General features: G+C 42.6%; 1 protein-coding gene across 2 annotated transcripts in view; it reads left to right on the forward strand.

The window, feature by feature from the left end:
• The first annotated feature begins 573 nt into the window (after positions 1–573).
• RANBP10 (RAN binding protein 10) overlaps positions 574–14604 on the forward strand; it is a 40118-nt gene continuing 26087 nt past the window's right edge. The window contains exons 1-3 of one of the 2 annotated variants that reach the window (XM_032230579.1): positions 574–853; positions 2981–3092; positions 11834–11886. In XM_032230579.1, the coding sequence (XP_032086470.1) occupies positions 613–853; positions 2981–3092; positions 11834–11886 (406 nt within the window). In that variant the 5' untranslated portion in view covers positions 574–612. The remainder of the gene's footprint in view (positions 854–2980; positions 3093–11833; positions 11887–14604) is intronic. The other variant, XM_032230578.1, reaches the window with a different exon arrangement.

Below are 14604 nucleotides of genomic sequence, written 5' to 3' on the forward strand. Positions count from 1 at the left end.
TTCCCTAGTTCACGGCTGATTCGCAGATAATGCTGCGATGGGTTGTTTTTTTAAAAAAATATAGAATCATAAGGGTTGGAAGGGACCTTGGAGGTCTTCTAGTCCAACTCCGTGCTCACACCTGTAACTTGATAGTCATAGGATCACCTCCGACCCGCTTTCTCATCGCGCAAATATCCCATCCGTGCATCGGCTGCGGGATTTATTTGCTTTAAGGCAGAGGTCCCCAAACTTGGCCCCTTTAAGACTTTGGACTTCAACTCCACAAGTCTTAAAGGGGCAAAAGGTTGAAGACCTCTGCTTTAAAGAATGCACCCCGGGACGTTCAGCGCCGGCTTGAAAGCTCCCAAGGCTTTTTCTGTACACCTATGTCTTTACTCGCTATCCCGAAAGCCTTTGCGACGCAGCCCAGTGGGCGGGGCCTCCTCCCTCGCGGCCTTTCTCGGGACCTGTAGTCTCCGCTTCATCCAGCCAGCCCGTCTTGAGGTGGAGAGCCGGACTCGCCTTCCCGAGATGCCGCGCGGCCTCCATTGTGGCCGAGCCCGCCTCCCATTGGACGGCCGGGGAAAAGGAGCCCCGCTCCCCTCCCGCTGACACAATAGTGGATCCAAGATGGCGGATGCGGGTGCAGCCAGCTTACCTGAGGGAGACTCGGCGCTGCCGCCTCCTCCCCCGCCGCCGCCTCCTCCCCCGCCTCCTCCTCCGCCGGAGGAGCAAGAGCTGAACCGGCGCCTCCGCCGACTCTACCCGGCCGTCAACCCGTCCGAGACGCCGCTGCCGCGCGCCTGGAGCCCCAAGGACAAGTATAGCTACATCGGCCTCTCCCAGGGCAACCTGCGCGTCCACTACAAAGGTGGGAGAGAGGCCTCTGAGGGGAGGGGGGTGGACGGCGGGGCCTTCGCCTGAGGGAGCCAAGAAAGGGGCGGTGAAGCCTTTCCCCGGCGCAGGGAGAGAAGAAGGCCTCGCCGCCCCACAAGGAGTGAGGGGTTCGTGGGCAGCAGGACATTTTGGGAGTGGGTGGTCCCCCCATTGGCCTGCGAGTCCCTTGGATTGCAATGCGATCCAACCGGTCAGTTCTAGAGGAGATCAACCCTGACTGCTCTTTAGAAGGCCAGATCCTGAAGAGGAAACTCAAATCCTTTGGCCACCTAATGAGAAGGAAGGACTCCCTGGAGAAGAGCCTCATGCTGGGAAAGATTTGAGGGCAAAAGAAGAAGAAAGGGAGACAGAGAATGAGGTGGCTGGATGAAGTCACTGAAGCACTAGGAGTGAGCTTAAATGGACTCCAGAGGATGATAGAGGACAGGAAGGCCTGGAGGAACATTGTCCATGGGGTTGCGATGGGTCGGATACGACTTTGCGACTAACAACGACAGCCGCTCCACTGGCTAGAGCAGTGTTTTTCAACCACTGTGCCGTGGCACACTAGTGTGCCGTGACATAGTGTAAGGTGTGCCGTGGGAAAATTACTTTATATATAGTCAATATAGGCACAGAGTTAATTTTTTTTAACATTTTCTAATGGTGGTGTGCCTCGTGATTTCTTTCATGAAAAAAGTGTGCCTTTGCACAAAAAAGGTTGAAAAACACTGGGCTAGAGCAACCTGGGGGTCCCGCCTGGGAGGAGGAGAGCCAGAGAAGGACATCTGGCGGCTCTCCCTTTGGGCAGGCAGGGCTGAGATCCCCTCTGGGGCAAGCAGAAGAGATCTTGTTGCTGCCAGCGGGAGCTGTCAAGGCTCCCTCCCATATTTGGGCAGACCAGGTGCTTTGACAGGAGAAAAAAAAACACTTAAACTCTCCCCTGGTTCAGCTGATAAAGGAGGTTAATACAACTGCCTAATATGTAAGCAGCCCAAGTTGGAATCCCATCAAGGGTATGGCTAGCTGATGAGAGCTAGAAATAGATCTATACTAGTCTCCCTTCATTTCTTTATCAGCAAAAATGTAACGTGTATGTATATGTATATGCATATAGATAGATAGAGACAGAGAGAGACAGACAGAGAGAATACCACATCTTTGACCATTAACATTCCCAGCACAGTAATAAATAAGGATAAATAAATATTCCAGGATCAGGGAGCTTCTTGGGGGCTTGTGGAGCAGCCCTTTTGCTTGTCCTCTGGAATGGGATGGCATGGTGTGTCCCCAAAGGTGTTTTTTTTTTCCCTTTCAAGAGGGAACTGGACTTTCGGGGGGGGGGGTTCCCCTCCTTTGAAAACATTTCGCTTCTCATCCAAGAAGCTTCTTAGGCTCTGACTTGGGATGGTGGGGAACGGGAGGATTCTGACCATCCAGTCGCAGAACTGAAGAAGCTTCTCAGATGAGAAGCGAGATGTTTTCAAAGAAAAACTGGAAAGTCCAGTTTGCCTCTTAAAAGAAAAAGTGCCTTTGAAATAGCCTGGATGACGGCGAATCTCCCTAGACAGTGGGATGGTGTGGTTGCTTCAAAGCAGTGATTCTTCTCCATCTCGGCAGTTTGAAAAAAATGTGTGAGCTTCCAAAACCCCTGGATTTGGTGGCCAGATAATTCTGGGGTTCAAAGTCTTTTAGGGCAAAGGGTAGAGCAACAGAAACAGAGAGCTGTTCTTCTTGGGTGGTCAGAGAGAGAGAGACTCACAGCTCATTCTTTGAAGTAAAGTATCCTTTGGGGCAATATTTCTCAACCTCCACAAGTTGAAGGTGGATAAAACCCTTCTGTGGAGGTTGAGAAACACTGCCCCTTTAGGGTAAATACTCTCTGGGAGTATAACAGAAGATCAACTATGTGTTTCTACTGCCCTATTCTTTTTTTATTAATGTGTTTGTTGGAGCACCTGTTTTACCTGTAAGGGAGTGTATTCGTTTGTGGGCTTGGCAGGCTGACTGGCTCTTGAAAATTCTTGCTGCCTGATTGTTTTCACTGAAGAACTAAACAGGTTTTTGACCGGTCTTCTGCCTCTTTCCCTCCTCCTCCTCCTCCTCTGTTTGTTTGAAACAGGACATGGGAAAAATCACAAGGATGCTGCTTCTGTCAGGGCTACCCACCCCATCCCCGCAGCCTGTGGAATCTATTACTTTGAAGTGAAGATAGTTAGTAAAGGAAGAGATGGGTAAGTATATGTGGCTTAACGTGTATTCTTTTGTGTGTGTGTGTTGTCTTTTGGGAGAGTTGGAGCTGACTTTATCATCTGTACTTATATTTGGTAGGGATGTGAATTGTGGCTTTGGGAAAGGGTGAGTGATTCATGCCTTTGTAGTAGGGCATTGCAACAGCAGCATTTCAAAACAAGGAGTTGAGATCATTTTAGGGGGGTTGGGTTCTAGTTCACTAGGGAGGATGAAGCTATGAATCAGGTTCAACTCCAGTTCAGATTTTTAAAAACTGGTTTGACTTCCTGCTATCAAATACCAAACCAGTGATATAAACTTAGATGAGGCATGATGGCTATTATACCTGTTTCTTTATTGGCTGTTCTAGGTAATTATACCATGTTTACCTCTTAAAATTCCTATGTGGCTTTTTGGTATATTACCTCTGAAATCTAATACTATATGTAAAAGTTAGTGCAAAGATAGTAATGGAAATCCATTTCTATAACTGTTTAACTAGAATTATTTCCTGGCTTCCAATTTTTTTTACATATTCCTACATGTTGGTCAGATGAGCGTGGAAAGATCCTCAGACAGTGCTGGTTCACAGATTTGAATCAGATGAGCGCCCCCTCCCCCCCGCCCAATAGTTGGCAACAACTAGTGGAGTAAAATCCGCAGTGACTCCTTTGCCTCCTATATAAAATAATTTTTAAGGAAATGGGTACTTATTCTGGGTAATTCTCTGACATAAGATAATTGATCTAGATCAGGGGTGTCAAACTTGATTTCTTTGAGGCCGCATCAGAGTTGTGTTTGATCTCGGGGGTTGGGGGGGGGCATCCAGCTCGATGCCTCCTGAAACCCTCTGCCAGTGAAAAGCTCCATTTTTGCTGGCAGAGGCACTGCAGGCCTGTACTTTGCTGTTTCCAGGGTGGCCCCATAGGCCAGATCTAAACACCCTGTGGGCCAAATCTGGCCCCTGGGCCTCGACTTTGAAACCCCTGATCTAGATAGTTCACAACATTAAGCTGCTTGAATTGTTGGTCCCCCCCATAAAAAATCAGAACTTCCATAAGATAAGTTTTAGTATATTTCCAATTGTAGGTCCAATTATATTATTCTGGCATAGTCTAGTTACCTTTATTACTACTATTTTACAGTAGGTTTTGAGCTAATGGTTAATATAGGTAGTCCTCAATTTACAACAGTTTATTTAGTGACTGTTCAAAGTTACAATGGCACTGAAAAAAGTGACGACAATTTTTGACAGTTATGACCTTTGAAGTATCCCCATGATGATGTGATCAAAATTCAGATGCTTGAAAACTGTTTCATAATTATGATGGTTGTTGTGTCCCAAGGTCACAAGATCCCCTTTTGCAAACTTCTGACAAGCGAAGTTAATGGGGAAGCCAGATTCACTTTAACAACCAGGTTCTAACTTATCAACTGCAATGGTTGACTTAACAACTATGAAAAGAAAGGTCATAGAATGAGGCAAGACTCGCTTGACAAATGCTTCACTTAACGTCAAATTTTGGCCTCAGTTCTGCCCCTAGGTAAAAGACTACCTCTACTCTGGAAATTTGACAGGTTACGTTTCTGTTGGGAACACTGATATAAAAAAGCTTGTTCATAATGTGCATTAAACTAAATTGTCTTGCTTTAAAGAATTTGGGTGTTGTAATGTTCATGATGAGATCACATACATGGCCAGCAAGATATTGCAAATCACATGGGTGGAGAGGCCAGATACAAGTCTCCTGACTGCAGTGCACAGCAGTATTTTTATGTGTATCTTTGCCCCAGTTATTACAGTGAGAAATTGGATTGATTGCTCTTTGATATCTACTTATTTTAGGCATTGCTAAACTCCTACAGGGGCTTTAAGAAACATTAGAGTTTCAATTGTTTGATATTTGGAGAAGAAACAGTGATGGACATTTAGATCTGTTTTTGATCACCTTTGTTATATCTGGAAGGAGTTGCTTGGGGTTTCATAAGCTTCTGTAAAGTTTAGCCCAAATCCAGTTGTTCTGTATGTATGTTGAATTAGAGACTTATTTCAGTATTACTTCTACATGATTTTTTTTTTAGTAACCTTTTTACTAAGGTTATAACTTTTTTGCTGAATCGTGATGTGGGAAGCTCAGGGCACATTGACACAATGTGTCAGGACGTTTTAGATAGCTTCAGCCCCCATCTTCATGAGGAACTATTTAATTAAATGAATTGACAATACCTGGACAATAGAGTAAGCTTTTACTTTGAATAATAGGGTAAACATTGTGCTTTTTAAAGTATTTGTGGTGCCCAGAATGGATTTGTGGTTAAAAAACAGATTGGAATGAGGCATCCATTGTTGTATTGTATTTCCAGCAAATACCACTCAGTTTTGAGGACGGTGCTTTTTCTTATATAAAGGGCTTGGGCTAGTTAGTTTTGATGGATCTACAGTATAGAACAGCCATATAAGTTTGGAAGTTCAAGGGTAATGATAGCAGCTGTTCTAAATTAGCAGTGGTACTTCTGTGCTGGAAATGCTGCCAAAGGGGGCACATTTAATTCGTTATACAATTCCCAGAATGGTTATAAGGAATTATCATTAACTAGGTTAATACATTCCCTTAGGGGCCCACGATTGCTGTTGCAGTTGGTTTATGACCCATGGTGATGTGAAGATTGTTCTGCAAAGCCAGTTTTAAATTAAAACCTTGTACATATCAGAAAATAGATGCATCATACTGGTAACTCAGTGGTCAGGAATGATGTAATGTTGAGATCAGGAAAACATTGAGAAATATTTGTGCTAGATTTACACTGTGGCTTTCCTCCAGAATCTCAAAGTAGCTTACATGGGAACGGTTACAATAACACATTTTGAGGTCATTTGGTTAGAAAAAAGAGCAACTGGTGGTGAGTCCACATTCCATGGCTGTGGATGGACTTGAACCTAGCTCTCTAGTCCAGTGTTTCTCAATCTTGACAACTTTAAGAAGTGTGGACTTCCAACTTCCATAATGTTCAAGCCAGTGTGCTGGCTGGGGAATTTTAGAATATCTAGCTTAAGTTTGCCAAGACTGAAAACCCTGCTCTAGTCATAGACCATATTTTATTAGTAATCCCATTGGCTAATCAGTCAGTCTGCCCCAGGGGCCTAATGGAACCATTAGGTTTCCAAAGAACACTAGAAGTATTTCCTGAGGATTAGGATTGCACCTGAGCAGCTTCTCTCTGCTCATCAATCCAGGGAAGTCCTTTGGTTCACTAAGGAGGTCCAGGAGATGAAGGGGCAAAGCAGTTGCCTAGAGTGCTACTGGCAAAAAAAAAAAAAAAGGGAATCCAAGCAAATATAGGTAAGAACTTAATTTCTTGTGCTGATAAAAACAGCCAATTATTCTTAGTTCTTTGCTGCTACTGCATTGTCTCCCAGGTATCCCTTTGAGGGAAGGATGGACTAGAACAATATAGGGCCCTCTGAGAATTTTTGAGGAGCTGGAAGATAAGATCACTCAAGTTTGCTCAGAACTTATGCCAGGAAGGCAAGTTCTGTAGATGTGATTGAATATCTCTATCTCACAGCGTTCTCTGGGAGAAGTTTGGACCAGTTCCTCTTGAGATGTGACAGTGGCTCAACCACTTGTAGCCTGGATCCCTTTCCCTTCCTGGTTGGTGACAATCTCTAGGAAGGTGACAGAAGGCTGGGCTAGAGCAATGGTAAATACACGTTTAAATGAGGGGATAGTATCACCTGTCCTAGAGAAGGCAGTATTGTGCCTTCTCAAACCATCAGTTGACCCTGCAGTTAGACAGTTGTCTCTAGTCTCCCCTTTTGGGTGAATGCTGCAAAGAAGGTGTGGGACCAAGACTACATTGATAAGAACCAGGAGCATCATGCTCCCTCCAACTTGATCTCATTTTAAAGGTCATTCACAAGCATCACCAATGTAGACTTGGTCCCACACCTTCTTTGCAGCATCCACCCAAAAGGGGAGACAACTGTCTAACTGCAGGGTCAACTGATGGTTTGAGAAGGCACAACACTGCCTTCTTTAGGACAGGTTGTACTATTCTGGTGATGCTTGTGAATGACCTTTAAAATGAGATCAAGATGGAGGGAGCATGATCTCCCTAGTTCTTCTTTTCAGGTTACTGGTTTTCCATGCCAACAGCCACAGTATCCTCCTGAAGTATTTCTTAGGGGTGGAGATTTTATTATGATAGTTCTCCTTCCTGAAGGAGCACTTTCTGGGGGTATCATTAGGAGGGGAGAAGTTGTGCCCTAGGCCAGTGGTCTCCAACTTTTGGGCTTGGCCTGGCTGCGGGGGGGGGGGAGGGGAAAGGAATTGGGTGGGTTGATGTGCACACAGCCCTTGCACAAGTGGCAGGCCAGTGTGTTCACACACAGTATCACTTCCGCTATTTGTGCATGTGTGCTCTGGCCAGCCATTCATGCAACCCAATTCCAAATCGGCCATGGTCTGGTAGTGGGCTGGGGCCAGGGGTGGGATGCTGGGGATCGCAGGGGTTCGGGAGAACCTCTAGCTAAGATTCTGTGCAGTTCGGAGAACCCCCAAATCCCACTCCTAGCTGGCCCCTTGCATGAAGTCCTGAATTGTTTTGTCTATCATTTGGGTGTATATTTTAAACTTATTTTATAGGCTCATGAGCTCCACAGAGTCAAGTTATGATTAAAGTGGCATACAAGGCTAGCAAAAGGATATAATAAAATGTAGCAATTATTTATGAGATTGAAAAATGAAATTTGCATTTATTTTTTATTCTGATGCTGCTTATTTTTAGCTCTCTGCATGAACCCTCGATTCATTCAACCTATATAATCAAAATATATTCTAAAGTCCAATAAGGATTTATCATAAATGAGCGCTAATTTAGAAAAGTCATTAGTGCACTGTTTATGTTTATTCTTTCAGTAATTAGAAAGTAGCTCAGTCTTTTGGTAATTGAAAGGCTGTCTTAATCTTAAAATGGATTATTGTTTGTCTTTACAAATGATAAGTTACAAGTGCCAGATAACATTTAGGACAAATAAAAGCCAACAAATTTTGGCATGTTGCAAGAGCTAACAAGCGTCAAAAGCAAGAAAAATGAACATTGAGCTGAAGAAGAAAGAGTATAGAAAGAGCTTCTTGAGAATGGATTATCAGTTCTGTCTGCATATTTTCCTAAGGGTTTCTGGAAGGCTGAATTTCTGTAATTGATAGCCAGAGCAAAGCTAATTTTAATGAGCTAATAGATACCATAGTGACAGTTTATTCAGGTTTGTTGACCTCACAACACTTAATAGTGATTGCATTTTTAAAAATCGCAGTGCTTGCCTTCTTAAATTGTGGAATAGATATTTATGGGTTTTGATACATGATTCTTAATTGTCATGTGTCTGGCTTTAAAGACAAGAATGACCAATTCTTGTAATATCTTCAGAATGCTATGAAGAATGCTATAACGTAATTACACAATCATATAGATATCAGCCCTTGAATACAACTGTTCCAGAGTATTAGAGGTGGGCTTTGACAGATTTTGCTTTAGTTTTCCTCAGTTTCACATATGGAAATAATAATGAACATTACATAGTAGAGCTATTTATGCCTTGAAAATGATTCAGAAGAAATATTTTGGCCCTCTCATGAACATATTTATTAATGTAGCATGTCTCCTCCTAGACTTTTGTGCGAGATAGAAAGAAATCTGTGGTTGCTTTATTGAGTCAACTCATTAAATTTAATATGATTTTTAAAACAGCCACCTCTATTTTTCAATTTTGTGAGAGAGCCTGTATAAAGACAAGACTGCTTGGGTCTGTGCTTTTACATGCTTTTCTAAACATGTACCTCGGGTTAATATTCCTGCAAGTTGACATGTGATGATCTTGAAAATCTCCCTCTCCCTCTCCTAGTTGTCGTAGTATAGCATAGCCTTGTTTGTACGTTATTTGGTTCCGTGCCTTGAAACCTGACTTAGAACAACAGTAGAATTTCATTACATGGATTATGATCTCATTCTATGAGAGCTACTGTCCCACAGAATGAAAGTTGCTAATACTCTGTACAATAAACGACATGAATTGTCTGACTGACTATGTCATCTCTGGCATACAGTGTTTATAAACATTTTACAAATGTTCACTTGAGTTATTCCGAGTTACAAAATCTGTTGCTCCAGCTCTTATTTATAGAACGATGTGGCATATGTTGTGTTTCTGATAGAGGAGGGTGTTGAATACCGATTGAAAAGCATTTTAACTTGTCTCATATTAAGTGAGCAATGCTCCCCCCTTCCTCCCCAGCACTGTACCCACAGTTCCGGCAGGCTTCTAATGACCTGCACATGAGAAGAAAGTATGACATAAGTGTTCATTTGACATCCACAGCAGCTTTGGAAACGAATGAATTCTAGTGTTGGCAGTTTATAATTGGGCTTTGTGGTATAAATACATATTTTTGAAAAAATGAAGATATGAATTCATATCTGTACAGTAAGGCAGTAAAAAGCCTCACTCATCTCCAGAACACCAATAGTTGAATTGAAGGTATTCACTATCATATTGACATACTAGTGCGAGGCATAGGAAGATATAAAAATATGCAGTGTACCATATCAGATCATATAGCTATGATTTTAGATATTAGGGGTTGATTTCTATTTTTGGGAATTAAAAAATCTAAATTAGAAATCTTGGGGTTTGTTGGCTTTAGAACACGTCACTTCTGTGCTGCCCTGTTTCCCTGAAAATAAGACCTCCCTGGATAATTAGCCCAATTGGACTTTTGAGCGCATGTGCTAAAATAAGCCCTCCCCCCTAAAATAAGCCCTCCCCCAAAATATTGCAACACAGCAGCAGCCATAAGGTGATCACGCTCGCCGCTTCTTGCACCTCAAAAATAATAAGACCTCCCCAAAAATAAGGCCAAGTGCTTATTTTGGAGGTCAAAAGAAAATAAGACCCTGTCTTATTTTCGGGGAAACATGGTATCTTCCACCCATCATCAAGATGCTATCAAAATGTTTAGTGTATGACTAGAGTTCTAATTTTAATGAGTCAGTGTTTCTGAATGTATGACTTGTAATAATTATAATTAAGTTTATTAATTAACTCTTTTACTTTAGCATGGTTATCGTATGAAGCATTTGCATAATCTATTCTACACCTTTATAACCAATCTATCTGAACTGAGACCCTCTAGATTTGTGATGGCGAACCTATAGCATGCATGCGCGAATTGGCTTGCAGAACCATGTCGCCTGGCATGCGCGGCGTTGCCTGTTCCTCTTCCGGGTTTCTGGCATGCCTGTGACGATCAGCTGGCCTTTGTGCATGTGGCAGTGCCAGGAAGAGCTAGTCTTCTGTTTTCTGGTGTAAGCATGATTACCGGAAGACTTGCTCACTGGCGTGCGTGTGTGCGCCGGAACTAGAAATACATTTTCTGACACATGCTTGCCTCCTGGGCAGCTCCTTTTCCTGGTCGTGGCCCAGACAAATGTGTATGCGTGCTTGAAGTGCACGTGTGTGCGCGAAGTGCTAGCTTTTTGGCACTCAGTACCACACGCACATGTACTCCCTTTTCAGCACTCATTGCCAAAAGGTTCACCATCACTGCTCTAAATGGACGAGCATTAACTTCTAGAATTCCTCAAATGGACTGTTGCTGAGAATTCTGGGGGTTGAAGTCTTTACATCTGGAGGGCACAGTGGTTGGATTAGGTATTCCACAGAGAAAGATTTCATGGTGCACACTAGCCATTGAAGTAGGTTAGCTGAAGAACAGGATTTTTTATTCATTTAGCGGCGTCCTTAACCTTTTGCCTTGCTATCTGGGGCACCTGCGAGTTGTAATTTAGCAACATCGGAACATTCTTTGCACCCAAGAAGACAGGATTTGCCAGAGTGACATTGTTCTGAGACAGAACAGAATATTTAAATTGGAAGATTAGATCGCCTTGCGAAAAACCTATTTGTTGCAAGTGAGGAGTTTACCTTCTGTGTGCCAGCATGCAAATGCTTCTCTGATTCTTTCAGGAGCAGAAACCTCCAACCTTAATAAATGTGAAGGAAAACTCCAATTGAATTTATTTCCTTCATGTTCAGTTACATGAAAGGCTTTTACCATTTGTAAACATTAAAAATGGCCTAACCCTTGTAAAGCAGTTGTAAAGAGGAACTGTTCCTGCTGAGAGAAGATAACTTCTCTGAATTATCTCTTAATAGATGATGTACTCTACTTAGTCACTGAAGGAGGAAATATCTCTTGTGCAGCTGATGATGATGTGTGTGTACTATGCTTTATCAGAGTTGCTGTTCCTTTTCCTGAATGTTTTGGAGCAAAGAATCAAGTTTAAAATAAAGACAAATAGGATTAAGCTTGCAATATCTTTAACCTTTGTATCTGAAAATTCTCCAGCAATATTTTACAGTTGTTGACCAAAATAATTTGGATATTTGCTGATATATTTTACTGAGGCATTACATTTTTGTATCAGAGAGAATAAGATTTTCTATGAAGGGAAAATGTTTGAGACACAAAGGTGGTTCAATTACAAGACACTATTGTTATCCTTGTTAGATGTATGGTACATTGTGAATGATTTGAGAAATAGATGACAGTCTCCTCTGAGGGATAAGTTTAACTTCCTCCCATTTGGGCTCTACTATTATTTGTAGGGAAGAGTCCTCGTTGTTAACCTTGTTTGGAAATTCCCTCATTTGCTGAACTAACAGATTTTTGTTTGTTTGAAGGTACATGGGAATAGGACTCTCTGCTCAAGGTGTCAACATGAACAGACTTCCTGGTGAGTTACTGCTAAGAATTATTTGTGTTTGCTCCTGAGCTGTTTACTGGATTTCTACAATCCAGAAAGAAAAGAAAAAAAAGTTGCCCCTGGAATCCATGGGCAGACTTTTTCTTTTCTTTTTTGAGAACGTCACTTGAATTGTAAAAATAGGAGGAGTCTGTATTTCCATACAGTTGAAATACAATTTTATAATTTGCTTAATGTAACCAATGGTATTAAAAGGCCTAAAAGCAAATTGGGCATCAGGACTCAGTATCAGAGCATTTCAACCTCCCAGGAACTCTTTAGGAGACCTCAAAGTGATTGCTTAACAGCAACCTCAGGTGAAAAATTCTTGAGGTCTTACATATCAAAAGATTGGAAGGCAGTCAGGCAAACACAGCAGTTTTTGGACACATTACGATCCTTAATTGATAGGGCATTCATAAAATCTCACATGTAATCTGCATCACCAACCTATCTTACCCTTTCCTTTGCCCACCCACCACCCCAATTTAAACCCTCTCTAAATCTAGGGCAGTGTTTTTTAATCGTGGCAGCTTGAAGATATGTGGACTTTACTTCCTAAAATTTCCCAGCCAGCCATGTGTGGATTGAAGTCCACACATCTTCAAGCTTCCAAGCTTGAGGAAAAACTGGTCTAGCCACTCTATGCGCATCTGATGAAATAGGCTACAGTTCATGAGAGCTTCTGTCTTAGTATCATTTGTTAGTGGGGAAAAGGGTGCTCGAGAACTTTTGATTTATTTTTATTTTTTTGCCACCAAGGATTTACACAGCTTTCCTATAATCACTTGAACCAAAGCGTTGTTTCTGTGGCTGGATATGATCTGCCCATCCTATATTTGTAAATTCATTACTTTGCCGCCTTTGTGGCTGGGATGTTCCTTCCAAAAATAGGTGAAGCTGAATGTGCCAAGCAGCTTTATCACTGTAAATTGGAAGCAGATGGTAAAGTAATGCTACCCTAAGTTTTCAGGGAAATTTCCCTGTCTTGCAGTTTCTTCTTTGGCATCTGCCCAGCCCTCATTTTGCTTTCCTCTTACATTTCCTCACATTTGGGAGTGCAATTGCTCAGAGTAGAGGGATTTATATAGTCCTCACCTCAGCCAATAACATGTGTATCGTGCCTCCTCAGCGAAACGCACATCCCATTGGAAATGATGCATATTTGGATGCTTGTCCCAGCATTAGAAAATACTTGGCAACAGAAATAGCATCTGGCATTATTGAAAACGTCTGACATTTGTAAGCATTGTGAAATCACTAGCGTGTTTCCTCAAAAATTAGACAGGGTCTTATTTTCTTTTGACCCCCGAAATAAGCACTTGGCCTTATTTTGGGGCAGGTCTTACTACTTTTGAGGTGCAGGAGGCCCTTTAACCTCGGCTCGCAGATCAGTGGATCCAGAGAGAGCCAGAAGTTCTGTCTCTGTTTCTGGCACCCTCTTGCCAGCCCTAGCGTCGCTGGGCTTGTCGCTCTTTTTGTGGCCGCCACTAAGAGAAGGGGTGCGGTAGTTAAGAATTGTGGGAGGCTGTTCCGTGTGGATGGCAGGTGCATGCGGGGCGCATGGGCATATTTCTTCCCCCCCAAGAAATGGAAGGGACTGGCTGCGCATACATTTAAATATTTTAGGGGAGGGTCTATTTTTTGGGGGGGCTTATTTTAGCACATGCGTTCAAAAGCCCAATTGGGCTTATTATCCAGGGAGGTCTTATTTTCAGGGAAACAGGGTATTATTACTTTCATTGCTGAAATAAGGTTGAAATCACCTCCATTCGACCAATTAGATCTCACCGATTAGGCCTCCTCCGAGTTCCATCCGCCGGTCAATGTCGACTGGCAACCACGCGGAGGAGAGCCTTCTCGGTGGCAGCTCCGACCCTATGGAACGATCTCCCCGTGGAGATTCGTACCCTCACCACCCTCCAGACCTTCCGCACAGCCCTTAAAAACTGGCTTTCCTGTCAGGCCTGGGGCTAAAGATTGCAACCCGCCCGAATGGTATGAATGTTGTGTTTTAATGATGTATTGTTCTATATGTTAAAAGTTTGTTCCCCCCCCCCCCTTTTTAAGTTGTAAGCCGCCCTGAGTTCCCCCAGGGAAAAGGGCGGCATATAAATAAACTTAAATACAAATACAAATACAAAATACAAAAGGTTCGCAAAACAGGCTGGCACTTCAGTTCAACACTCCTCAGATATTTCTTTAAAAAAAAAAACAAGTTCTGTTTAAACCTGTCTATTTTTTTTTACGCACATGACTTAATTTTGGATTGTTATATATGTGGCTCTACTTTGAATTCCTGGCATCTGCCTCACGTACTAACAAATAATTTAGTGCTTAATTGCAGCTTCTCTCTTAATCTAAAATTGCACATGCTTAGTTGCAAGAAGTCATGTAATTGACAGCATCAGGTGAGACCTGTCAACACGTGATGGGCGCTCAATGCAGGCCTTTGAGGCTGTCTCTGGAATGGAATATCTTTGAGGCTGACGATGAGAAAGGTATAATGGCCATTTTATTTGTTCAGATTGCTGGGCTATCCGGCTTTTCCAGTAACATCTTCCTGACAACACATCACTAGAAAGGACAGACGATGAATGCTGCTGTTTACAAAAACACAAATAAGGTTCTATATGCCTGTTTAAGCTGATTCGGAGAAAGGTGTTGATATACAACCAGCAACTCTGATGGGAAAACAGATATTCCAGT

Source organism: Thamnophis elegans, chromosome 14 (assembly GCF_009769535.1).
Source record: "Thamnophis elegans isolate rThaEle1 chromosome 14, rThaEle1.pri, whole genome shotgun sequence".
Taxonomy (NCBI): Eukaryota; Metazoa; Chordata; class Lepidosauria; order Squamata; family Colubridae; genus Thamnophis; species Thamnophis elegans.